The sequence below is a fragment of the Herpailurus yagouaroundi genome, unplaced genomic scaffold, assembly GCF_014898765.1.
Source record: "Herpailurus yagouaroundi ecotype Mexico unplaced genomic scaffold, PumYag 180, whole genome shotgun sequence".
Lineage (NCBI taxonomy): Eukaryota > Metazoa > Chordata > Mammalia > Carnivora > Felidae > Herpailurus > Herpailurus yagouaroundi.
Genome location: NW_024412411.1, coordinates 6704620 through 6731908, shown reverse-complemented (window position 1 = coordinate 6731908; position 27289 = coordinate 6704620). Strand labels below are relative to the sequence as shown.

Below are 27289 nucleotides of genomic sequence, written 5' to 3'. Positions count from 1 at the left end.
AAGTGAAAGAAAGGGCTGAGGGCGGAACCCTCAGATGAGCCGGCCTAGGGCTAGGCCAGCACCTGGAATCAGCTCTGGCTAGGAAAGGTTGGGAAGGGGAAGCTGGTTTGGGGGAACTGCTGTGCCTCAGGAGCCGTTCTCTTTTGCTAACACTCTCTCTTTGGTGGTTTGGGTGGTGCTTTCTTCTACCTTGGCTTAGGTGCTGGTCTGCTGGGACCCTGGGGGTTTTCTCTTGGGTGCTGGGGAGGGCCATTATAAGTGACCTGTTAAGAGGTGGAGTAAACCGGGAGATAGGAGACCCAGGCTGGTCCTGTTCTGGTAGCCTCTGTGGGCCTCAGTTTCCTTATCTATGCAGTGAAGAGCTTGATGTTCTTTTTGTAACTCTGGCTTCCCTAGATGTAACTGCCTTTTGGAAAAGTAAGCTGGTTAAACCCTAGAATGGGCTGCAGAGATGTCCCCTTCAATCCTGTAGAAGACAGGGGAACTTGAGAGCAGCCTTTGTATCCTGTCCTCCAGCCAGCCTTTTGGGTGACATCTTGCTGGTCTGCTGAGGACCCAGAGACTTCATGGGCAAGGCAGAGGCTGATTATTTTAGTGTTGAGTGTAGGTATGTTGGATGTAGGGAGGTGGGGTTGGAAAGAAACAGGTCAAGGCATGTTAATGGTTTTTCTGTGAACTGGCCAGTGATTTGATACTTGAGTGTAAAGCTGCTTTAAAGTAGGCTATCTTCGGGGTGCCTAGGTGGCTCAGTCAGTGGAATGTCTGACTCTTGATTTCAGCTCAGGTTGTGATCCCAGAGTCATGGAATCGAGCTCTGCATGGGGCTCAGTGCTGAGCCTGGAGCCTGCTTGAGATTCTCTCTCTCCCTCTATCCCTCTCCCCAGCTTGCTTGCATGCTCTCTCTCATTCTCTCTAAAAAAATAAAATAAAATGTTAAAAAAAAAATAAACTAGGCTATCTTTTCTGGAGCCCCCTCCTTACTCAGCCTAGTTAATGACAGACCTTGGGGGCTGTGCAATGTCTTACTCTGTATAATTCTTTCCTTCTTAATCATCTGGGACCAAGAAACACTAGGCCCGATACTAACTTACCTGGATGATTTTGATCCCCTACCTCCCCCCAGTTTTTCTGTGACACTGCCTCCTTGTCTTCCTCGCCCCATTTTTCTTTCTTTTTTTTTTTTTTAATTTTTTTTTTAACGTTTATTTATTTTTTTGGGACAGAGAGAGACAGAGCATGAACGGGGGAGGGGCAGAGAGAGAGGGAGACACAGAATCAGAAACAGGCTCCAGGCTCTGAGCCATCAGCCCAGAGCCCGACGCGGGGCTCGAACTCCCGGACCGCGAGATCGTGACCTGGCTGAAGTCGGACGCTTAACCGACTGCGCCACCCAGGCGCCCCTCGCCCCATTTTTCTATTGCCTACTCCTGTTCATTTTTCCTTCCCCTGTTTTTTCTCCTGCCCTCCATTTTCTTTCTTCTTCTTGCTCTCCTCATACTTCCCTTTCTTATCCTTTACCCTCCATAGCTAGTTTCTCCTTCTCTCTCTTGGGTCCTTCTCTTCTTGGTTAGGCTTTCTTCTCTTTTCCTTTTAGAACTGTTGGTTAAACTTTCTCATTATAAATAAACCTACTGGTTTGTATGGACCTTTTTGTGGTGTTTGAGCTCCAAACGCTCTCCGTTTCCTACCTAATTCCCTTACTGTGAGCTTTCATCTACAAATTCTGTGCCAGTCTCTCTCCTTACTTCATCTGTGCCTTGCTTTGGGTTTGCCAATAAGCAATCTTTCTTCCAGGATTTGACCCCTACCTCCTTCCCAGAGGGGAGGGGGCAGCATAGGGAGTAAGCAAGATGGAAAATGGACAGCTTGAAGACTAGAGTGGGAGTAGAGCAAGGTGTCCAGTAGGGCTGGACCCAGACTCTCTTTTGTGAGACAAGTGACTGGGAGAGGAAGAAAGGCTCTGTGGCAGCTTTCATTGTTGACCTGGAGGAAAAGAGGTGGACTTGTGAGCCAAGGGAAGAAGAGGGGATAGCAGGGATGGGGTAGAGGGAGGAGGGTGGGGTACTGGAGAGAAGAACAATGGTCTTTTGAAGAAGAAGGTGGACTGGAAAAGTTAGGGGTTATTTGGGGGTTGAGGTAGGTATGGTGGGAAAGACTATAGTCTGGGAAAGAGGACCATATAGGTTAATTTCTTTCCCTCCGAAGGCCGGCTTTTTGGACTGTCTTGTTTCTCCTCAACAAACTCTTCTTGAGCAGTGTCCTCAAAGTAGGAGAGGTGAGAGAGGAAGCAGAGATAACAAGACAAGGTTGCTATTTTCCTGGCACTCCCTGGGTAGACTATAATATGGAATGCATATGTATACAAAAAACTTTGAACATGACATCTATCATCACACATTCTCTGGATCATCTATTCAGTGTTAGTTGTGGTGCCAAGTGCTGGGGATACAAAGATGGAAATTGGACTAAGTTGCTACCTTCCATTGCAGGTCAAGGAGTATGGGTGTCTATAACCTCATGTGATAAGTATATGTGACAGAAGCACAAGGGGCTATGATAACACAGAGGGAGGGAACTTTTTATTCAGCAAGTCAGTGGCAGAGATTGGACCTAAATTCAAGTCTTCTCTAAAGGTGGTATCTGTTCTTTTATGCCATGTTGTCTTCAGACCCTGTGTATGCAGTGTACAAAGAGTGTTCTTACATTTTCTTTTCTGGGGCTGGACTCAAGGTACTACTGAAATGAAAACAGAGCAGTTCCACGTGGTAGGTCACTGTGCCATGGCCAAACGCTCATTACCTTGGAAGGGAAACTGACATGGTCCCTGTTAATTTCTTCTGGCTCTAGGCCACTTGGGTGAGCTGCCTCTATGAGTCATTTGCTGTCTTCATCCCCTTTCGCACCCCTCTATTTTCTTAAATTCAATTTCTGGTGGGCTTTAGAGGCCAGAGACCTGATAGAGCTAGGCTAGGCATTTCACTTCCATTGGCCTCTGTAAAATAGGGATTTAACACCTCATGGGGTTGGTGAAGATCAAATGAAATAATGAATGTGTGAAACTAATTTGTAAACTGTGAACTGATCTACAGATGTTACTGTGGTTATTTGTGAATGTATTTTCACCATGAAAAATGCTTAGATGCTATAGCATGAAAGAAATGCCTAGGGTTGCTCACTGACTATTTTAAAACTGAGCCTCAATCTTTTTTTTTTTTTTTAATGTTTTATTTATTTTTGAGAGGGAGGGAGAGAGAGAGAGAGAATGAATGAGAGAGAATGAATGAGAGAGGATGAGCAGGGGATGGGCAGAGAGAGAGGGAGACACAGAAAGCAGGCTCCAAGCTCTGAGTTGTCAGCACAGAGATGGGCACAGGGCTTGAACTCGTGAACCGCAAGATCATGACCTGAGCCAAAGTCGGGTGCTTAACCGACTGAGCCACCCAGGCACCGCTCAGTCTTTTTTTTTAAGGTTATTTATTTATTTTGAGAGAGAGAGAGAGAGAGAGAGCTAGCACGAGTAGGGGAACAGCAGAGAGAGAGAGGGAGAGAATCCCAGGCTGTCTGCACAGAGCCTGATGCGGGGCTCAATCTCACACGAATTGTGAGATTATGATCTGAGCCGAAATCAAGAGTCTGACAAGTAATGGTAACCTACTGAGCTACCCAGGTGCTATGAGTCTCAATCTTTAATAACAAAGGAAAAGGAGGGAGTTAGAATGAGGAGGATTTAGAGACTGACTGGTAATTGAACCCCATGCTAAAAACTGAAGTCAAGAGGTATAGTGATTTCTTTTATGTCAAACAAATAGTAGGTGGCAAGTATAAAATATGTTATTTTTGGTGATACAGGAAAAAAAAAAAAGGAAGAGTAAAGAAAAGAAAGAAAGGAAGATGGGGGGATTGAAAAGCAGACTGACCTCAGTTCAAATTTTGGTTCCACTACCTACTAACTACTTGGTTTTTAATCTCTCTAAGCTTCATATATAAAATTGAATATATTTATACCTACCTTGAAGAGTTACTATAAAGCTTGACCATAATTATATAAAAAAGAAAAAAGTGTATAGTAGGCACTGAATAACTATGCTTGCAAAAATAAACTCTTAAGTTGTCTTCTTAAGAAAGCCTTCCTTGGGCACCTGTTGGGATGAGCACTGGGTGTTGTATGGAAACCAATTTGACAATAAATTTCATATTAAAAAAAAAAGCCTTCCTTGACTCCAAGGCTATTAAGGGCGCTTCTTTGGGATTCATGAAGCACTCATGTTCTTCCTTTCACTACTGACAGTGGCACTTACCATGTCATGTCATACTGTCATTGCGGTTTATGTATCTGCCTATCCTATTAGTATGTGACTATTTGGAGGGTAGAGACAGGCTCTAGTAAATCTTGGTGTCTACTTTTGCTGAGCCCTATTTAGTTGCTAAGTATATATTAGTAAACACAAAAGACTTAGTTGCTCCTTTGTGAAGCTTTCTGTTTATTGATGGAGATGTATAATAAATAAGCAAATACAATTAAAATTTATCATAGATGCTGTGAATACCAAGAGTTTCATTTATTCATGTTAGGTTTAGGTACTTATGAGAAATACAGGTGGAATTGTCTAACAGATGGTTACTAATCTGAAAGAGAGCTTTTGGGCTAAAGATAGAAACTTGGATAACATCAACATATAGGTAATATGTAGAGCCATACATAGAGATACATGTATGCCATACATCTAGATGAGATCATCTAGATGAGAATGTAACATATGAAGAAAGGAGGTTTCTAACCTTGGACATGTCGAGGATAGCTAGGAAGAGTCTGCAAAGGAGATAGGAGTACACAAAAAGAAGGAGAAGCAGGTGAATGCTGCAGAGAGATTGAGTAAGGTCAAGACAGAATAGTAACCATTTGATTTGGCAACATGGAGATGATTGGTAATCTTGACTACTTTTGGTGCAATAGTAGAATATTACTTGGCAAATAGAAGAGGAGGAAGTGGAGATAGTATAAATAGACAATTCTTTTGAGAAGCTGTGCTATGAAGGGCAACAAGAAATGTATGATGTTTTGAGGAAGATGTTGGTGTCTTTGAATGGGAGACACTATAACATGTTTATGTTCACTCAGTATTCTCAGAACAGGCCAAAAATTTAGAGATCATCTTGATTTTTCCTTTTTTCTCACATCCAATCTCTAAATAAACCATTTGGCTCCACCTTCAAAATATCTATCTTTGCTTATACTGCTGTATACCGACTGCAATCCATTAAGGCATCATCAGTTTCTACCTGGACTATTATAATAATTTCTTAATGGTCTCTTTACTTTTCCTTTGCTCCCCTGCAGTCTGTTCTCTGCAACCAGAGTGGTTTAAACATAAATCAGAACACTACTCAAAACTCGTTAGTATCTTCTCATGCTTGATACAGAATTCAAACTTACTGTTTGTAGGACTGTAAAGTCCTACATAATCTGGCCCCTGGCTATGTCTCTAATCTTAGTTTTCTGCCATGCTTTTCCTTGTTCAGTAAACTTTTGTCTTGCTGTCCTTTTTGCTGCCCTACATGCCCCCCAAATAGTCTCATCTAGGACATTTGTACTTACTGCTCCCTCTGCTTAAAATGCTTCCAGGTATTACTAAGATTAGTTGTCTCATTTATTCAGGTCTTAAGTGTCTCTTCCTCAGAGAAGCCTCTCCTGATCATCTCGTCTTACATACCACCCATCCCTGTTCCTCTACATATTCACATGTATTACTCTTTAATTTCCATTATGGATTTGACATTGCATATTTATTTGCTTATTTCTTTGTCTGCTTCTTTTACTAGTTCATAGAATCCACAAACACAGGGACTTTGTCTTATTCAGCTAGAGTAGTACTGGGATAATGTAGATGCTTGATAAATATTTGTTGAATGACTGAATATATCTAAAAAAGAGAGGGAGTCGGGGAGAGAGACTGATTAATTGATTGGTTGATTAATGTAGCTGAAAGAGATCATTCCAGGTGAGAGGGAGTGCAAGTAAAAGAGTAGAGGGAAAAGAGAGAATGGCTTTTGATGGGAGTAGGAACACTTCCTTCATTGTAACTGGGTGATGCAGGTGCAGACAGGCACATAGATTTGGGAGTGGGAAGATGGAATTCTCCTGCAAAGATTTCTATTTTCTCACAGAAGGTGGGTTCATCAGCAAAGGGGAAGGGGTGAGTGGGAAGCCCAATTGAGTGCTTATTTGGGGCAAGGTAATCATATGTAGGGAGGTATTCATAATTTTCAAGTGAAAGCAGTCAATCAGGCAATGTTCTCTAGGACATTCAACTGCTTCAGTATAGAGACATTTGGGAGGGAGTTCAGGTATGCCAAAGCTGAGATTTTTCCAGTTGAATTTTGGAAAGGGAGAGGAGGCAAAGGGATTGATTGTTTTGTTTTCTGTGTGTCATGTGTGTGTTTTAATCAGATTTGTTTAGATTGATCAGATTTATTTAAAGTATGTATGTACAGTGAAAGCCTGTTATAAGCTGTCTTATTGTCCTACAGATTTTACTGAGAACCAGTCATCATTTGCCTGTAATTAATATCTTTTTTTGAGAGAGAGAAAACATGCGTGCACAAATGGGGGAAGAGAGAATCTTAATTAAGCAGGCTCCTCAGCCAGCACAGAGCCCGAGGCAGGGTTTGATCTCATGTCTCACCATGAGATCGTGACCTGAGCCGAAATCAAGAGTTGGATGCTCAACTGACTGAGCCACCCAGACACCCCCTGTAATTAATATCTTAAGTCTCAGTTCATTGGCCTCTACCCCAGTGTTAACAGGCTCCTATGGTAATATGACTGTGATACCATTGTGAACTTTGAGCACATTGTAGCGTATTTAGTAAATTCTAATTCCCCTTACTTTTTCCTTTTTTTTTATTGTGGTAAAATGTATATAACATAAAACTTACCATATTAACTATTTTTAAGTGTATAGGTCAGTGGCATTACATTCACATTATTATGCAACCATCACCAGCATTCATCCTAGAACTCTTTTTATTTTATAAAACTGAAACTCGGCCTGTTAAACAGTAACTCTCCGTTTTGCCTCCCACCAGCTTCTGGCAGCCACCATCATATTTTTTTATCTTTATGATTTTGACTACTCTAAAGATCTCATATTATTGGAATCATATAGTATTTGTCTTTTTGTGATTGACTTATTTAACTTAGCATAGTGTTCTCAAGGTTCATCCACGTTGTAGCATGTTACAGATTTTCTGTCCTCCCCTGAATAATATTTGAGTGTGTGTGTATACTACATTTTGCTTATCTATTCATCTGCCAATGGATCCTTGTATTGCTTCTACATTTTAGCTATTGTGAATAATACTGTTATGGACACAGGTGTGCAAATGTCTCTTTGAGACCCCATTTGTGTGTGTGTGTGTGTGTGTGTGTGTGTGTGTGTGTGTGTGTATACCCAGAAGTGGAATTGCTGATCATATGGTAATTCTATTTTTAATTTTTTGAGGAACCACTACACTATTTTCCATAGTGGCTGTACCATCTTACATTCCCACCAGCAGTGAGCAAGCGTTCTAATTTCTCAACATCCTCACCAATACTTGTTGGTTTCTCTTTTTTTGATAGTAGCCATCCTAATGATGCAAGGTATTATCTCGTTGTAGTTTTGACTTGCATTTTCCTGATGATTAGTGATGTTGAACATTTTTTCATGTGCTTATTGGCCATTCACATATCTTTTTTTTTTTTTTTTAATGTCTATTCAGATCCTTTGCCCACTTTTGAATTGAGTTGTTAGGATTTTTGTTGTTGAGTTTTAGAGGACTGATGGGTTTTGATGTTTGAGTGATTTTTATGGACTGTAATTAAGAAAAAAGAGAAGTGAAGGCTGGAGGTACTAATAGATAGTGGATTAGAGCTCAATAGAAAGTCTAGGAATTGTAGTAGAACTTCTTGAGCAAGTGAGCTGCATGGCTTGGAGATTGTGTTAGAGTATCTATGATTCATTCCAGATATTGGAGTTGATGCACATTTTGGTGATAAGGCCTAGGGTGTGATCATGGGAGTATTGGCCAGCTTGGACTGGAGGTCTGCAATTGAAATGGCCAGAGTGTTGGAATGGTTATCATTGTGGCTGTAAAAGTCACCTAGAATGATAACTAGAGGGGTACAGAAGAAGACTGATCAAGGAACTAAAGCCTTTGAGTGAGGTGACCAGGAAGCGAGTATTAGGCAGGACGGAAGTGTGATAGCAACCAGTGGAGGCTGCTCAAAGGAAAGAAGTTTTTACAAGGAGAAAGGAATTGTTTGGAAATAGCTCTGAAAAGTTAAGGACAACACTGATACATTGGGTATGAGAGAGAAAATAGCTCCCAATTGAGAGGGCTGCTGAAGTCTCTTTTTTAGGTGATAGCCAGGTTTCTTTTAAGAAAAGGAGGCAAGGGGAGTTAGCCCATGACAAATGGGAAGATACAGAGGAAATAGTGAAAGGGATCCAGAATTAGGAGGGGGTGAGGAATTTGATGAGATTAGAGGGCATACAGAAAAGGTAGGGGACAAGATTTTGGGTGATTGAGGATGACTGAAGTAAATGGACACTGGAAGGTTGATTGACTTAGTCCTGATTATCTTTTAGAGGAGAGAGGGCAGTCCACTTTTAAGCCATGGTTCTTAACACTTCCAAGAGAAAATGTTCCTTTGAGGCAGCATGTGGCAGTGTGGGAAATCACAAGATATGTTTAGGCAGAGATTGACTAGAAGGCCATCCATGTAAGAGGCAGCTGAGTAGATTTCATTGTTCCTTGGGTGGTTGAACCACATGGCCATATAGGTTCCTTTCAGCTCTCAGATTGTATGGGCCTCAGGTTTCAGTGATGATTTTCTTAGTTCAGGGCATCCATTGTGAAGTCTGATGGTTTGGAGCTTATCCTTAACTGTTGAGAATAGCTTAACTGGAACTGCAGGTCAGGAATTTCCCAAGATGGTAGGGAGAGGTATCAGACCTTTGGTACTAGTTTCTGCAGGTAACTCTAGTGGCTATCTGCACAGGTGGTAGAAGTGAGGAAGATATGTAGATTTGATTGGTGAGAGGAGGGAAGGGTGAAGGTACATGGCTGCCTTAAGTCGTGACTCCAAATCTCTCTGTCTTTTCCATTTCATTTTGCTGCATCTCATACCTCTCTGATTCCAGGTATAGTCCTTTGTTCATTTTGTCTCAAACTATAATTAGTGTAGAAAGAGAGTGTTGTTAAGAGAATCAGAATAATCAGAGGCTCATCATGTCCTCATTATTTCATTGAGTGATCTTAGGTAAATTTCATACCCCTATGGGTTTCAGGTTCCCAGCTATAAAATAAAGGTTTGGAACTGGCTGAATTTTCATGATCCTTCTAGCTCCTATGTTTCTTTCTTGTAAACAAGGCAGCCTTAGACTGTGAACCTTTGCTAGTTACCTCATGTGTGCCAGGTTTGTGCTGGGTGGGACTTGGAGAATAGAGATTAATCAGACTCAGTTTTGTCCTTCGGCTTGTTCATAGTCTGGTGAGGTTATTATGATTATATGGAAACTGCTGCATGTATAAATGTATAAATGCTGCATGTATAAATGTATGTATAAAATGCTATTAAATTTTGGGGAAAGGATAGAAGTAGGGGGGTTTCTATGAAGGTTTCATAGAGAAAGTGAATCAAGCTGGGTCTTGAAGAATGAGTAGGAGTTTGCTTGGCAGACAAGTTGGGACATTTAGGCAGAGAGAACAGTGTGGGCAAAGGCAGGGGCATGAAAGAATATTGAGTTGGAATGAACAAGTTTAGGGAATAATAGAGATGAAACTAGAAAGATGAATGGGGGATAAGAACGGGTATTTATTGGACATCTATTTTGTGCCAGGCAGCATGCTCGGTGCTTCTCTCTATATATGCTTTTTAAGTTCTCATACCTGTATAAAGTACATAGTCTTATGTGTATTTTACATAAGAGGAAACTGAGGGTCAGAAATTAAAGTAGCTTTCCTAACAGCCCAGAAACAGCCTCCACAGTTTTCCTCTCTGCTACTTCAGCAGTTGCTTTCTTGTTGCTAAACCAGAACAAGTGGCTGGAGGCTGCATAGCGGGAGTGCCTTTGACGTGTCAGAAGGACATCCCTCAGCAAATTCAAGACTGCAGCATTCCAGGCTCCTGCCAAAGAAAGCCTCCTGGCACAATTTAATTAAAGATCAGATTCTCATAACCAGGTGTCAAGGGCATGCAGTACTCCCCAGTTCTGGGTGGAGTGTTGGTCATGCCAGTCTCAGCTGCTTTGAGTTGTTGACTGACAGATGTGGTTAATATGTGGAATAGGTTTTATTTTCTCTTCTTCCTTTCTCTCTTTCATTTTAAATAATGGCCTGAGGGATTATTAGAGGTTATCTAGCCCATTCCTTTGCTTTTAGAATGAACAGTGACATGTGGTGTAGTTGAAAAAGAGGTGGTCCTCTGGTCACACAGACTACATTTCAGATCCCCGCCTCTGTTGGCTCTGGGTGACTGGCACCATCTCTGACATTTTGCTTCTTCTGACTTGTTCACTGTTTTATCCCCAGCACCTAGCACAGCCTGGCAGACAGTAGGTGATGAATAAATATTTGCATGAATGAATGAGAAAAATGATACCAACCAAATGGATTTCCATGTTTTCTGTAAACCCCAAAGTGTTTTAGAATGTTAGTGGTTATTAAACTGTCAGTGTCAAATGATGGCTGAAATCCTATTTGCAAAGATGGTTAGTTCAAGAGGTTTTGCAGGGACACTGGTTTTTAGAATTTTAGCAACCGTGTTAGGCAGTTCAGAGGACTCTTCTAAACTCCAAGTCCCATTGTGTGAGCTCAAGTCAGCGCAGAGTCCTCTGTGCAGACAGATGGCAGCTGGTCCCCTCCTCCAGGCAACACCTCTTTTTTCATTGTCATCTCTCCACAGCCTTTTTAAATCAAGTGTCATCTTTTATTTTTAACACGGAACATTCATTGCATGGATCTAGAACTGCTTAGAAGGGACCATTTTTCTGACCAGTGCTGTATGTGTTACAGAACATAAAAGGCTCTCTGTGATCACTGTGTCCTACTTTTTCATTTTCATGTTGTGTTCTATCACAGTGTACTCTCACGGTTGCTATTCCTGTGGTCTGGGATGCACTTGCCATTATCATTCTCTGTCAAAATCATCCATTTATTTATTGACTGTTTTGTTTGGTTCTGGTACTATACCAATGCCTGGGTCTATTTTATACCAGTTAAATCAGAGCTCAGCATTGGTATCCATCCCCCCAACTTTTTATTTGGAGAAATTCCAAAAGTACAGCAAAGTTGGAAGAATTTTACAGTGAATACATGTATACCCACCACCTAGATTCTTCTACCATTAACATTTTCAAGTATTTGCTTTATCACATTCATTATGTTATACATGGACAAGTATATCACATCCCTGTGTTCATTCATTAATCCATCTTATTTTTTTAAATGCATTTCAAAGTAAATTGCAAACATTAGTGTACTTCCCCCTAAGTACTTTGGCTGGTGCTTTTAAAAGCTCATAGGGGGTTCTAATAATCCAGAGTCAAAGACCACCAGTCTGACCTGTTTATTCTTTAAGCCCCTCCTTTTAACATCACCTCTTCTATGAAGCCTTGCTGATCACCTAAATTCAATATAGTCTTTCCTTTTTGTGTCTTCTGACATTTTACTGTTTATCCTGCTCTTACAGCACTATTCACAAGTGGCCTGGCATTGTGGTTTTCTAGATCCTGCCTATCTTGCTTACTAGACTGTGAGAACCTCTAGAGTTAGATCATATTCCTTTATTTATCTCTGTGTCCCTGGTTTCCAACATGGCAGCTTATATGTAAGTACTCAGTAAAAATTTATTGATTTGAATTGTACTTAAATAAAGAATCTGCAGTGATCACAAAAGGTGTCCATAACTTTCACATGCTTAGCCTCATGGAAGACATTAGTAAATATCAATCACATCCAGCCCAAACATGTTTATATTGTTGTATATTTGCCATTGGCTAGATTTGACTTACCTAAATCAAGAGTAGCAGAATTCAGGTCAGAAAAGGTACGAAGGGGCAGGGCGCCTGGGCGGCTCAGTCTGTTGAGTGTGGAGCCTGTGAGTTTGGAGTCTGCTTGGGATTCTCACTCTCTCCCTCTTCTGCTTGTGCGCTGTCTCTTTCTCTCTCTCTCAAACCAACCAAACATATTAAAAAAAAAAAGAAAAGTTACAAAGGTGCTACAGTTACGTCAGGTATATTTGGAAAATTGTTTGACAGAGTCTGAAAACATTGGAACCCCCACCTTTAAATTGCTGTGCGATCTTAAGCAATTTCATTCTGTGTTTTGGACCTCAGTGTTCCTATCTGTTATATGAGAGGGTCAGATTAGGTGGCTTCTAATGTTGCTTCTGGCTTTGATGTTATGTGTATCTTGGCTCTTTATACTGTGGCTGTGGCATCCAGATGTGATAAAGTGGAAGGAAGTAGCGGTTGGTGTGCACACTTCTTCCCTCAGTCCCTGTCCAGTTTCATCTAGTATGTAAAGTACCTTACACATATAGTGGCTACCTGAAAAGTGTTTTCTTCCCCTTCTTTCTGCCCAAGCACGATGTCTTTATGCTTTTTATGGCAAAGGAGACATCAAATCACTTCCCTTCCTTGGTTGCCTTCTTGACCAGTATCTGTCTAGTGACTACATAGTGGGAAACAACAGATTGCCCCTCATAGGTGAAGGGACTTTTATTAGAATTGTAGCTAGTAAATAGCAGAGCCAGGACTTAAATCCAGGTCTCTTGATTTTAGCCTCCAGTCATCTTTTTATTATATTGTCCTACCAATGGCCTTTTTGAAACCTCACAGTGATCCTGCATGTATTGTAGAGCCATTCAGTTGATTCATAATACTTCAGTATAATTAGTTTCTCATAAATTATTAGGCTCCCTAAGCCTCTGGGGTATTGGTAAAATGTGGTCAGTCTATCTTTCCCCCTCTCTGTATTACCAGTTTGTTCTCTAGGATGGGTAGAAGGGTGCCATATGAATGATCATTCTAAATGTTGGCCTTGAACCTAGCTTTATACTGCAGCATGTCAGAAGGCATGGGCTTGTTATCCTCCCAGATCTTTGGCCTGCACAGACTGTTAGAAGATTTAAGATGTGTTTGGTCTCTTTATTTAAGAGTTGAGTATGTTTTTCCTTTCTCCCCTCAGGATTGATGTTTTGGACTTGTTTTCCTGTAAAAAAAAAAAAAAAGTTTAAAATGGCATAGTTTTAAACATGTGCCAGTTATTGCCCTGAATGTAGATGGACAAAATGACCAGTGAGGGGATCTATGAAGTGTAAAGAGAGTAAAGACTTGTGGAGGAACCATAGGAAAAGACTGGTTGGAGGGCTGCAGGGAAACTGGAAAGTAGTATAGAAACATTAAGTCCAAGTAAGTTCAGAGGGAAGGATCAGGAAGATATAAAATTGTGTTCTGTGAGTGTAGTTGAAGGTACTGACAGTGTTTAGCATTGAGAAAATAGATTTGGGGGGTTTTGAAAGATGTTTTCAGGTATCTAAAGTTCAGTCTGGGGAAGAAGCAATAGACTTTTTGGAATAGCTGTGAGTTAAGATTTAGGACTAACAAATAGAAGTAGTTTTTATTTATTCATTTATTTGTTTACTTGCTCTTTGTTCATTTGTTCAACAAATCTTTATTGAGTATTCTTCTTATTTAAAAAAAATTTTTTTTGAATGTTTTTTTAAAATTTATTTTTGAGACAGAGAGAGACAGAGCATGAGTAGGGGAGGGGCAGAGAGAGAGGGAGACAGAATCTGAAGCAGGTTCCAGGCTCTGAGCTGTCAGCACAGAGCCTGACGCAGGGCTCAAACTCATGGACTGTGAGATCATGACTTGAGCTGAAGTCGGATGCTCAACCGACTGAGCCACCCAGGTGCCCCTATTGAGTATTCTTTTTTTTTTTTTTTAATTTTTTTTTTCAACGTTTATTTATTTTTGGGACAGAGAGAGACAGAGCATGAACGGGGGAGGGGCAGAGAGAGAGAGGGAGACACAGAATCGGAAACAGGCTCCAGGCTCTGAGCTATCAGCCCAGAGCCCGACGCGGGGCTCGAACTCACAGACCGCGAGATCTTGACCTGGCTGAAGTCGGACGCTTAACCGACTGCGCCACCCAGGCGCCCCGAGTATTCTTTTTTTTAAATTAATTTATTTAAATTCAAGTTAGTTAACATACTGTGTAGTATTGGTTTCAGGAGTAGAACCCAGTGATTCATCACTTATGTATAATACCCAGTGCCCATCACAAGTGCCCTCCTTAAAACCCATCCCCTATCTAGCCCATCCCCTGCCCATCTCCCCTCTAGCAACTTTTAGGTTGTTCTGTATTTAACAGTCTCTTATGGTTTGCCTCCCTCTCTGTTTTTATCCTATTTTTCCTTCCCTACCCCTATGTTCATCTGTTTTGTTTATTAAATTCCACATATGAGTGAAATCATATGATATTTGTCTTTATCTGACTGACTTCGCTTAGCAGAATACACTCTAGTTCCATCCATGTTGTTACATATGGCAAGATTTCATTCTTTTTGAATATTCTGTTCCAGACCTGGTGTTGAGGATTGAGAAATAAATATGACTGAACTTTCTTCTTCTTTTTTTTTTAACGTTTACTAACTTATTTTGAGAGAGAGTGTGTGTGCACCCGTAAGCAAGGAAGAGTGAAGAGAGACAGAAAGAGAGAATCCCAAGCAGGCTCTGCACTGTCAGTGTAGAGCCTGACACAGGGCTCCATCTCAGCTGAAATCAAGAGTCCCAAGAGTCCAAGGCTTAACTGACAGAACAGTTTTTGTTCATAGCATCCAGGCATCCTTGAACTTTGTTCTTGAGGAGTTCATAGTCTAAGTCTGGCAGAGGAGGGAGTGTATGGGGAGGAAATGTCTAAACAGATGATTGCAATGCAGTGTGAAATAGATAGAACTTAATATAAGTAAGAACTCTAAATGAAGTGACCAAAGATAGAATAGGCTGTCTTTTGAGACTGTAGATTTCCTAAAATTGGAAGTTTTCGAGCATAGGCTGGGTGACCTAGGCTGGAATGTGGTACAGAGGATTCAAGCATTGTATTCCAACAACAGATTTTAGGTTTTAATAATTTGGAATCATTTTGAAAATGGAGGGCTACCCCTGAGAGTTCCCCAAGTATGGTGAAAGAACTGAGAAATGAAGAAAACGCTGTATCAAAAAGGGTGATGAAGCCTTTCTTGGCATAATCTTGGGCTATAGTCCTCAAAGGGAGTTACATTCAATGAAACTGTTGGCTGAAGGGCCAGAAAGGCAGGAAAGGCCTGCTTAGGCTATCAGGTCGCTGTGGGGAGTGTAATTTTGGAACTGGCAGTCCAGAGTAGGAAAGTACACTTGAGAACTGAGCCTGTGGAAATTCTCTTTGGGGGAGCTGAGGGACTTGAGTTGGGGCTGGAAGGGAAAGCAAAGGCAAATCTGCAAAGTGAAGTTGGAACAAATGGATAAAAAGCATACTACCCAGAGAGTTAGTATAGATTAATAAGATTGTCCTTGCTTATTTGATTTCTTTTGTTCAAAAAGAGAAGGAGCAGTTGGTTTGCCAGAGGTAGGTGAGGATGAATTACACAAAGAGGTAAAGCTTGAATTTGGCCCTGAAAGATGAGTAAGATTTTTATCAGCCAGAGGAGGGAGAAATCATTGACAAGAAGCATTGGCAGGAGGGTAAGAAACTACTTGGCAAATCAGGAGAATAGAGGTTTCTAAGGTACAATTTGAATGTAGGCTGTGTCCGGGTGTTATGGCTTAGTTTGTAAGGAACTTTAGCTTTTGTGATGGATTTTCAAGTAGAGGAGTGCTGTATTTTAGATCACTGATGGCATGTGGAGAAATAATTAAAAGACAAAATGGATGCAGGTGATCATTTAGTTCTGCATTTATTAGAAAATGTAAAAAAGATTCAATTTTGTTCATAGTATTTATGTAATTGGCATCTACAGCAGTGGTATTCAAATCTGGCTGGCATTGGGATCACTAAGTCTTAAAATTACAGAATTTGGACCATAACCCAGTCATACTAAATCACAATTTGTGGGGATCAAAACAGGGCATCTGTATTCCTAAAAAGCTTGTGATGATTATTATGTTGGTTTATGTTTGTTTGTTTTTTAATTAGAAACGTTCATCTCTAAAGCATTGTTGTATTTTACTCCACGGAACTTATATTTTTAATGTTTATTTATTTTTGAGAGAGACAGAGACAGAATGCGAAGGGGTTAGGGGCAGAGAGAGAGGGAGACACAGAAGCAGAAGCAGGCTCCAGGCTCTGAGCTGTCAGCACAGAGCCTGACGTGGGGCTCGAACTCACGAGCTGTGAGATCATAACCTGAGCCAAAGTTGGACGCTCAACTGACTGAGCCACCCAGGTGCCCTTCAGAATGTATATTCTAAGTAGTCATGGTTAGAGATATAATTTCTACTGGAACCTAGGAGAATAATGAGAGACTTTATTAATTGTGGACACATTCATGCCTGTCCATTGTCAAGGACACTTACTTATTTAAGGTAATAACACCTATCCTCATGAAAACTATTGGTACCATGATAGGAATTCCCCTTTAAAGATTTTATTCCTTCCCTTTACTAGAAGCATTGGAGATTAGCAGTAAATTCAACACCGTATATGACAGGATGGTTACTGCATTGGCCATCATGTGTTTAGAGCCAGTTCAAATTTACTGGAGAGATGATCTAGGCCAAGGGGACTAGAACTCCCCCTTCAACAAAGTTTTCCTGAAAAGAACTGGATAAATATTTTAGGTTTGTGAGCATATAGTCTCTATTGCAACTACTCAACTCATTGGAATGTGAAAGATGCCATAGACAATATGTAAATGAATGACTGTGTTCCAATAAGACTATTAACAAAATTGGCAGCTTTACTGACTTTTGATGTAGTGATACAGTCCATTCTAGAGAGGGAACATGATTTCCTAAAGCTACAGGATTAAAGGTTGGCAAAGAGTTACTATGTAGAATGCTGTTAGCAGTTTTATTTAATGAATGAATAAATGGAACCCAAGTGGTTAAGAAATTCTTCTAAAGCTAGTAAGTGGCACTGGGATTCACACTTAGTTTGGGATTCATATTTTAGCTGGGCCAAATTTCTGCCTTTTAAATGACATCATGGTGGTTCTCTGTGCTCTCCAGTGCCTTAGAGAAAAACAAGAACCTTGTGAATTTTCAGCAGTGCTTGGCACAGAGTAGGTGACTTTGAGTATTGTTGACTGAATCAGACAGCAGTAGTTATGGTGTGCAGTGGAAGGATTTGAGCTGGGCCCTGGAGGATGGGTTGTATAGTTTGGACTTAAAAAAATTTTTAATATATATTTCCTTTAGCACGAAAATGATAAAAGAGTTATTTTGTTCTCTCTGATTCCAGTAGCTGCTGGTGGTGGTGACGATGTCAAATAACGGCCTAGACATTCAAGACAAACCTCCAGCCCCTCCGATGAGAAACACCAGCACTATGATTGGAGCTGGCAGCAAAGATGCTGGAACCCTAAACCACGGTTCCAAACCTCTGCCTCCAAACCCAGAGGAGAAGAAAAAGAAGGACCGATTTTACCGATCCATCTTACCTGGAGATAAAAGTACAGTATTTCATTTTTCTCATCATTTGTGTACTCTGTTTATTTTTCTTTTGCTTTTTTTGTTTATTTATTTTATTAAATATAATTTATTGTCAAATTGGTTTCCATACAACACCCAGTGCTCATCCCAACAGGTGCCCTCCTCAATGCCCATCACCCACTTTCCCCTCCCCCTCCCGCCATTCAACCCTCAGTTTGTTCTCAGTATTTAAGAGTCTCTTATGGTTTGCCTCCTTCCCTCTCTGTAACTTTTTTTTTTCCCTTTCCCCTCCCCCTTGGTCTTCTATTAAGTTTCTCAGGATCCACCTATGAGTGAAAACATATGGTATGTGTCTTTCTCTGCCTGACTTATTTCACTTAGCATAATACCCTCCAATTTGTATACTTAAAACAATTTTTTTTGTAACCTAGATAAAAGATCTCTCCTTTCCTTGACTTAATTTTCCTTTAATGCCTTTTCTCCCCTTAAATACTTCCTTTGTCTTTCTTTCCTAACGTGGCTGAAGTCAAATAGAAAATAGACTTATTTTTATATTTTATTAACTATATCTGAACAAAATTCTAAGAAAATAATTATTCTGTTACCAAAGTTTAGACAATCTAACGCCAAATATTTACTTATTTTTTAAGTAAGTGATTAAACTTTTATGATCTCACAAAATATAAGAAATACTGGAATGTCTTCATTTGTAAATGTTTTTTTGTAAATATTTATTTATGTTGAGAGAGAGAGAAAGAGAGAGAGAGAGAGAACATGAGTAGGGGAGGGACATAGAGAGGGAGACAGAGGATCAGAAGCAGGCTCTGTGCCAGAGCCTAACACAAGGCTCGAACTCACCAACTGTGAACCATGACCTGAGCCAAAGTAGGAAGCTTAACTGACTGAGCCAACCAGGTGCTCCAAGAAATGTTTTTTTCTCAAGCTAGTTTCATTTGGAATGTCTTTCTGATTCTTGATTGCCTCTTATTTATTTGTATGCCCCCATCTCACATAGATTTGGAGATTAGATATCGTAAGAAGGGTAAGTAATAGCTGAAAAAAGGAAGCAGGACCCAGCATGAGTTTGCTAAGGATAAGTCGTACTAGGTGGGCTCATTTTCTTTTTACTGATAAAACTTCTAGAAGAATAATCAGGATTTTAATAGTGTATCTCATAAAGTCACTGAGATCCTATGGACAAGAAGATCATGAAATAGAGGTTTGGGTATCCACATTGATAGATGACTTTTGTTTGACTCCCCAAATGTTTATTTAAGTGGCTATTGATATGAGGTAAAATTCTCAGTCATGCTTGCAAGTCCTTTTCTTGTGGGGTGTTGACAAAATTGGCTTTCTCTTTATAAATAGTTATCATAGCTTCTGATTTAGATGGACCTGGTTCAAATCCTGTATTCATCACTTACCAGCTCTCTGACCTTAGGTATGTGAGTCACCTCCTTTGACTTTTAGTTTCCTATCTGCAGGAAACATTGGGATTTTCATATCTCTAAAATAGGGATAATATTTCACAGGGTTGTTGTGTGAAGATTACAGCAAATTTCCTAATTAAGTACCTTCCACACAGAAGGTACTCAAAAATTAGTACCCTTTCTCTTTACTTCTTTATTGAAGCTGGGAGGCATTAGACTATATGATAAAATCAGAATTGGGATTCTGAAGCAGTAGGCCAAATATGACAAGCACAATGTGAATTGCAGAAAATATCTTACGTTGCAGAAAAATATAACTGCATAACTATAGATCAGTATAAGATGGTAGATGATAGTATTATTAACCAAATAGGGAACACGGGAAGAGGAACAAGTCAGGAGGTTTGTAGTTGGAGAGCAGGAAAGATGATGACTTTAAACACCTCGCATTTGAGGTGAAAAGATAATTTTAGGCACTTTGCATCTGAGATGTCTTGACATAGAGATGTCTAATAGGCAGTGATATTACGTATAGGAAATGATTCTTGAATAACTGAAATGAGAACTATTGAGGATTATTATTGAGTATTTGGGGCTTGTGTCTTTGTGTGTATTTACCCTTTCCTCTATTCCACCTTCATTGTGAGCCCTTTGGGGGCCTAGATAGAAGAGATAGGGGTAAGTTGCTTAGCTTTCATTTTCTGGCTAATTTATTTATGTAGTAGTGGTTAACTTCCTAGGATACAGGGGCTATGATCTAGGTGGTATTACCCTGCCCTAGAATCTTCTCCCACGTATATAGTCACTTTGTATCCCTCAATTTAGGTGGATGCTTATTTTTAACATTGTGCTTTAACAACCATAGTTCTTTTTTTTTTTTTTCTTTCCCCAGTGGCTGAAAACTTTATTTTTTTATTTAAATTTTAGTTAACACACAGTGCAATATTGAGTTCAGGAGTAGAATTCAGTGATTTATCATTTACATACAGTACCCACTGCTCTTCACAACTAGCAACCTCCTTAGTATCCACCACCCATCTAGCCCACCTCCCCACCTCTCTCCATCAACCCTCAGTTTGTTCTCTGTCATTAAGAGTTTCTTGTGGTTTGTTTCCCTTTCCTCTCTCCCTGCCCTGTCTTCTCATATTCTCATCTGTTTTGTTTCTTAAATTCCACATATGAATGAAATCATATGGGATTTGTCTTTCTTTGATTGACTTATTTTGCTTAGCATAATATATTCTGGCTCCACCCACATCATTGCAAATGGCAAGATTTCATTCTTTTTGATGGCCAAGTAATATTCCACAATGTATATATACCACATCTTCTTTATCAATTCATCAGTCAGTGGACATTTGGGCTCTCTCCATAGTTTGGCTATTGTTGATAATGCTGCTGTAAACATCAGGGTGCATGTATCCCTTGGAATCTTTGTATCCTTTGGGTAAGTGTCTAAGAGTGGAATTGCTGGCTCATGGGATAGTTCTATTTTTAATTTTTTGAGGAACCTCCATACTATTCTCCAGAGTGGCTGCATCAGTTTGCATTCCCACCAACAGTCCAGGAGGGTTCCCTTTTCTCCACATCCTCGCCAACACCTGTTGTTTCCTGTGTCATTAATTTTAGCCATTCTGACAGGTGTGAGGTGGTATCTCATTGTGGTTTTGATTTGTATTTGCCTGATGATGAGTGATATTGAGCATCTTTTCATGTGTCTGTTACCCGTCTGGATGTCTTCTTTGGAAAAGTGTCTAATCATGTCTTCTGCCCGTTTCTTAACTGGCTTATTTGTCTTTTGGGTTCAACAATAATTCTTGAACTCTATAAATAAGTAGGTCTTTGGCCCAAGTTTCTACATATAGTAGAAAGGACTTTTATTTATTTATTTATTTTTTAAATTTTTTTTTTTCAACGTTTTTTATTTATTTTTGGGACAGAGAGAAACAGAGCATGAACGGGGGAGGGGCAGAGAGAGAGGGAGACACAGAATCGGAAACAGGCTCCAGGCTCCGAGCCATCAGCCCAGAGCCCGACGCGGGGCTCGAACTCACGGACCGCGAGATCGTGACCTGGCTGAAGTCGGACGCTTAACCGACTGCGCCACCCAGGCGCCCCAGAAAGGACTTTTAAAATTAAAGTTGGAATTGTTCTTGCTGACTAAGATTCCTGCCTCATAGATACCATCAAAATTAAAAATTTTTGTGTGTTTCAAAGGACACCATCAGGAAAGTTAAAAGATAACTCACAGAATGGTAGAAAATTTTCTTAAATCATATTTCTGATGAGGGACTTGTATCATACATATATGGAGAGCTATTACAACTTAACAATAAAAAGACAACTCAATTAAAAAATGGGTAAAGGATCCAAATAGACATTTCTCCCAAGAAGATATACAAATGGCCAATAAGCAAATGAAAAGATGCTCAAAATCATTAGTCATCAGGGAAATGCAAATCAAAACCACAATGAGATGTCATTTCACACCCACTAGGATGACTATAGAATAACAAGTGCTGACAAGGATGTGGAGAAATTGGAACCCTCATACACTGCTGGTGGGAGTGTAAAATGGTACAGCCACTTAGAACAGTCTGGCAGTTTCTCAAAAGATTAATCATAGAATTATCATATGACCTAGAAATGGAAACATGTTCACACAATACTTACATATGAATGTTTATAGCAGCATTATGCATAATAGCTAAGAAGTAGAAACAACCCAAATATCCATCAACTGATGAGTGGATAAATAAAATGTGGCATATCCTAACAAAGAAATATTACTTGGTAATAAAAAGAAATGGAGTTCTGATCCATGCTACAACATGGGGGAACTTTGAAAACATTATGCTAGTGAAAGAAGCCAGTCACAAAGGACCATATATTACATAATTCCATTTATATGAAATGTTCAGGCAAGTCCATAGGCAAAAAACAGATGAATGGTTGCCTGGCGCTGTGGGAGGAGGTGGATGGGATCAGAGGGTGATGGCTAAGAGGTATGGAGTTTCTTTTTGGGGTGATGAAAATGTTCTAAAATTGATTGTGAGAATGGTTGCCTAGCTCCATTAATATACAAAAAGCCACTGAATTTTACACTATATGGATGAATTATATGGTTTTAAAACCTTTTTTTTTTAAAGAAGATTTTGCCTAAAACAGCAGGTACAAGTATAACCCTCAGACATCATTGAGAACGAAAGGGATGATCTTATGTACTGAATGGGGAGGTGGGGTTCTGAATATCTGGGTTGTGGTCTTAGTTCTGTTATAAATTGGCTGTCTTTTTTTGGGTCAGTTATTTCTCTGTAGACTTCAGTGACTTTATCTAAAAAACTAGAGTCAAACCAGTAGACATATAAAGTCTCTTACAGTTTTGAAATCCTGTAATTCTATAAATAAGATTATAAAGATGAAATTGGATTGGGCTGTATATGTAGGTGGAAAGAAAGTAGGCCATTGTAAAGTACTTTAATTAACGATAAAGCTGTAGACCCAGAGGTTTTGCTTGGACACTCTCGCTGAGTGATCCTTGGTCAAATCTGTCCGAAAATAAATCTCATAGCTCAAGATCAAAGCTGTATCTTTATAAATTCAAAGCATAGATGTAGAAAGCATAGAGTTATAAGTAGTTCTTGTGAAATAATCTAGTAACCTCTCTTTCATCCCCTAGTTACAGATTTTCTATGCATGCCCTGAGCCCAGAGATTTCACCCCTTTAAAGAACACTTACCTAGATGGCTATAATTAATGCATACATCAAAATGAAATAAGTGCTTCTTTCCCCTTTTGTTTGGATCCTTTGTTCAGTTTAATTCTGTGCTTGTTGATATTATCTTTCAAACAATAAGCATTTTTGCCCTTCGCCCTGTGCCTCATTTAGTCCTGGCAGGATACAAACCAGTGTTGGCAGTCTTTGAAGTGGTATGCCCTTACTAAAGTATTTGGTCTAGAAATGGTCTAGAACTGGACTTAGAGAACCCAGATTGAGTTCTATCTCTGACATTTATTCTGTGATTTCTTTTCCTTTTACCAGTTGATTTTAATATCAGTATCCTCATCTGTAAAGTGGGAATAATCATAATTCCCTATCATGAATAGGCTTTTGTCATTTGACATAGTAGACATAAAGTAGTAGACATTTTCTAAACTGTAAAACATTACAAATATGAGGGGTTTTGTTTGTTTGTCTTAATGGGAAACTCATTTCTTGTTTTAATCTGATGCCCACAAGTCATTTTCAGTTGAGGAGGCTGAGGTTTAGAGAAAATTAAATTGCTCAAGATCTCACAACTGGAAAGTGGTCGAGATGAGTGTGGAACTAAATCTTCCTAAAGTATCTGTTACAGCATAACCTACTCTCTCTGTTAGTTGTTCTCAACCCAGATTACTCATCTGACTCACCCATGGTGCTTTTAAAAAATAATAGGTGTCTAGGTCCTACCCGGACTTTTGGAGCCAAAATTACCAGAGTGGTAGTTTTAGGTCTCTAAAGAGATTTGGGAAACGAGAAAGAAGAGTCTTTGTGGCCTGCAGTAGTGGTTGAGATTTGAGCTGGCAATGGTTAGAATGCTTGTGGGCATTACCTAATGCTGATCTCCAGCACGGCTTCAGTGTGTGCCTGGGGAAATGCATAAATAATTGGAAGAAGCTGTAATTGAAGGCCTGTAATAGGTGGCGCTGGGTTGCAGAATTCTATGTGGGAAAGCCTGGTACCTGTGGTTGGGGTCTGGAGCCTTTGGCTTATTCTAAGAAGTCCCGCAGCATTTAGTTTGGAATCTTTTTCTGGCTGAATTTTCACAACCAAAGTGGAATTCTCCAGGCTTGGGAAGAGTTGAGCAAAGTTAATTTTAAAACTGGACTACGTCAGTGTTTATCTCTCCCAAGTTTGGAGTGTTTTACTGCCTTGAGCTCAGATTAACTCCGCTGAACCAATGAGAGGTACTTCTTAAAAATAAATCTTTTTAAAAAATAAATAAGGCCGGGGCGCCTGGGTGGCTCAGTCGGTTGAGCGTCCGACTTCGGCTCAGGTCACGATCTCACGGTTCGTGGGTTCGGGCCCCGAGTCAGGCTCTGGGCTGATGGCTCAGAGCCTGGAGCCTGCTTCCGATTCTGTGTCTCCCTCTCTCTCTGCCCCTCCCCCATTCATGCTCTGTCTCTCTCTGTCTCAAAAATGAATAAACATTAAAAAAAATTTTTTTTAAATAAATAAATAAATAAATAAATAAATAAATAAGGCCAGTAATTTGTGCTGAAACCCGGATGGCTATACCGCACCATAGGATTTGGCAGTGTCAGCCTCATTTCCCATGCTATTTGAAAACCAAATGGACTACAGATAGGGTTAAATCAGGATGTGTGAGGTTGCAAGTTTCTTTTTCTACTTTGTTTCTTCAAGCTAGTCATCTCTAGTTACATGACATCAGGATGATTCTTTCTTTTTTCTTCTCAGCCACAGTTTGTCTTAATGAGTAGGTTGGGAACTCTTACTCTGCAACTCTCTCACATTAATGATAACTCATTCTGTAAAGCTCTTTAGCTTATAAAGCATATACATTTTCTTTACCTTAGTTGATCCTGAAATTAATAATAATAATAATAATAAAATAGTAATAACAAATAGTAATAACACAATAGTAATAACCATAAAATGGTAACAACAATAACCCAGCTACTATCTATTGAATGCCTATTAATTTCCACACAGTATTTTAGGAGCTTTGATGTTTGTAAAATATACCAGCCCTTTTAGGTAGATAAATATTTCCATTTTGTAGTCCGTAAACTCAGGTTCACAGTGATTAAGTAACTTTCCCAAGGTGATCTAGTTAGAGGGTAGCTGAGTTGGGATTGAAGCTGATTCCACTGTAAAGCACTGATACTCTTATGCTTAGCAGGTCAACAACTTGCCCACGGGCACATGCTGCATAGTTGTAGTGCATGGAGTCTGAATTTGAATCATTGTCTCTTGACTTCTGGACCATACCCTTTCATTCTTTTAAGTCTTTGGACACCATATAGTGTTTGAGGGCTCCCATCCTGGAGATATTCATACAAGCGCCTTTAGTAGAACTGATTTGGTTGTTTCTTTTGCTTTAAAACATTCATTTTGCATTGAATGACATTCATTCTATCACTTACTGGCATATTCATTTAGTCTGCAATATGGGGAAGGCACAGTGCATACAAAAGAAACCATGTTGGAATTTAAGCACTTGAAGTTGTCGCCATTGCCCATCCCTGACTTTGAGACTTTTGGTAACTTGCTCTACCTTTCTTACCTATACCTTTCTTACCTATAGTATTGGTACACAATAATCTTTATCTCATAGAATTGTTGTAAGGATTATGAGACTAAAGATGTGAAAAATGTTACGCAAAGTAAGCCTTGTTAAGACTTGGTAAAATTTTGGTGGCTATTATTGCTTGCAGTCATAGTTTTCTTTTGGAATCTGTGATTAACACTTCAGAGTTGTTACGATATTTACAAAATAGCAGCTCTTGACAGGGTTCCTCTAAGGTAGAATTAAAAAATGGTTTTGGGGTAAGCTACCTTTCTCTGTCCACATATAGGCCTGTATTTCCTGTTGGTTGAGATAGGGCTAATGGGAAGGCCAGATTAAGCTATTTTGGGCATTGAGACTAAGCAGACCCAAGAACAGGTTTCCCAAGAAGTTCTCAAGAGTTCTCTGTAATATCTGTCAGAAGCAGGAGTCTAAGCTCTGGATATGGGCTTGGATCTCTGGAACAAATAATATATTTGAAACTGAGGCCAAAAAGGTAAGCCTCTTAAAACTACAAATCTTAGATACTCTTCATTTCTTTCTTATCCTAATTCTCTCTCTTTTCCCTTTTTTTCCCTTTCTTCCCTTCTTCCTCTGTGTTCTCTGATTCACTTACATAGTTTTTGTCCACAGGGTTGGAAACACTGATGTACATATGATACTAGGAGTTTAGCTTGGCAACCAGTTATATGTTCAAGATTTTCTAAGGAATTAATAGTATAAAGTATTCGGTTTGGGGTTTGGTTCCTCCTACAGTGTTCTCACTTGTTGTATGGCCTTGGACAACTTCCTGAACTTCTCTAGGCTTTCCTGTCTTTAAAATGAAAAAGTTGGAGGTGCCTGGGTGGCTCAGTCGGTTAGCATCTGACTCTTGATTTTGGCTCAGGTCATGATCTCATGGTTTATGAGATTACACCCTGTGTCGGGCTCTGTACTGACAGCGTGAAGCCTGCTTGGAATTCTCTCTCTCCCTCTCTGCCCTTCCCCTCCATCAAAAATAAATAAATAAACTTAAAAAAAATAAATAAAATGAAAAAAATTGGACTAAATGCTCTGTAAGTTCGTATGTGGCTCATGAACCATGGTTTCTTATAGGTCCCCTCATTGAACTTTCACCTTTATTTGTAAAGTGCACGCTTCAGAAGTGTACAGTTTAGTGTTGCATTGACCACATCTATGTGGCCACTAACCTGTCCAACAAAAAAGGATATAAGCAGCCCCCTAGAAGCTCCGTTCATTTTCTCTTGCAGGCACTAACATCTCTCTCTTTCCCAAAGGTAAACCCATTAATGAGTTGCTATACATAGAATCATACAATGTATATTCTTTTCTTTGTCTTCATTTGATTAACACTGTTTATAAGATTTATCTGCAATTTTACATACAGTTTAGCTCATTTCCATTGCTATATAATATTCTCTTATAGGATTATTTTCCATTGTACTATCGATGAACATCAGGTTGGTGTCAGTGGTAGACTCTTATGGGTAATGTTTTCTGATCACACTTGTGCATATTTTTATAGATGTATTCACACTTTTTTGTTGAGTACATATACATAGTGAAAATGCTGGATCATGCAGATACTTATGCTAAACTTTGGTTGATAATTAAAAAATTCAAAGTTCAAACACATGGCTGTTCAGTTTATATTCCCACCAGTCATGCATAAGAGTTGCACTTCACTTTTTTGTCACCACTTAGTTTTGTCAGTCTTTAATGAGGTTGAGCAGCTTTTCATGTTAATTGGCCATTTGGATATTCTTTTTTGTGAAGTGCTTATTCAAGTGTTTTGCCCATTTAAGAAAAAAAATTTTTTATTGATTTTCAGGAGTTCTTACCTAGATATAAGCCTTTTGCCAGTTGAATATATAGCAAATATCTTCATTTA

The 27289-nt window shown here is 39.6% G+C and overlaps 1 protein-coding gene across 3 annotated transcripts in view; it reads left to right on the top strand.

Annotated features, from left to right (window-relative positions):
• PAK1 (p21 (RAC1) activated kinase 1) overlaps positions 1-27289 on the top strand; it is a 159899-nt gene that overhangs the window by 71656 nt on the left and 60954 nt on the right. For 2 of the 3 annotated variants that reach the window (XM_040489452.1, XM_040489451.1), the window contains exon 2: positions 17488-17698. In XM_040489452.1, the coding sequence (XP_040345386.1) occupies positions 17509-17698 (190 nt within the window). In that variant the 5' untranslated portion in view covers positions 17488-17508. The remainder of the gene's footprint in view (positions 1-17487; positions 17699-27289) is intronic. The other variant, XM_040489453.1, reaches the window with a different exon arrangement.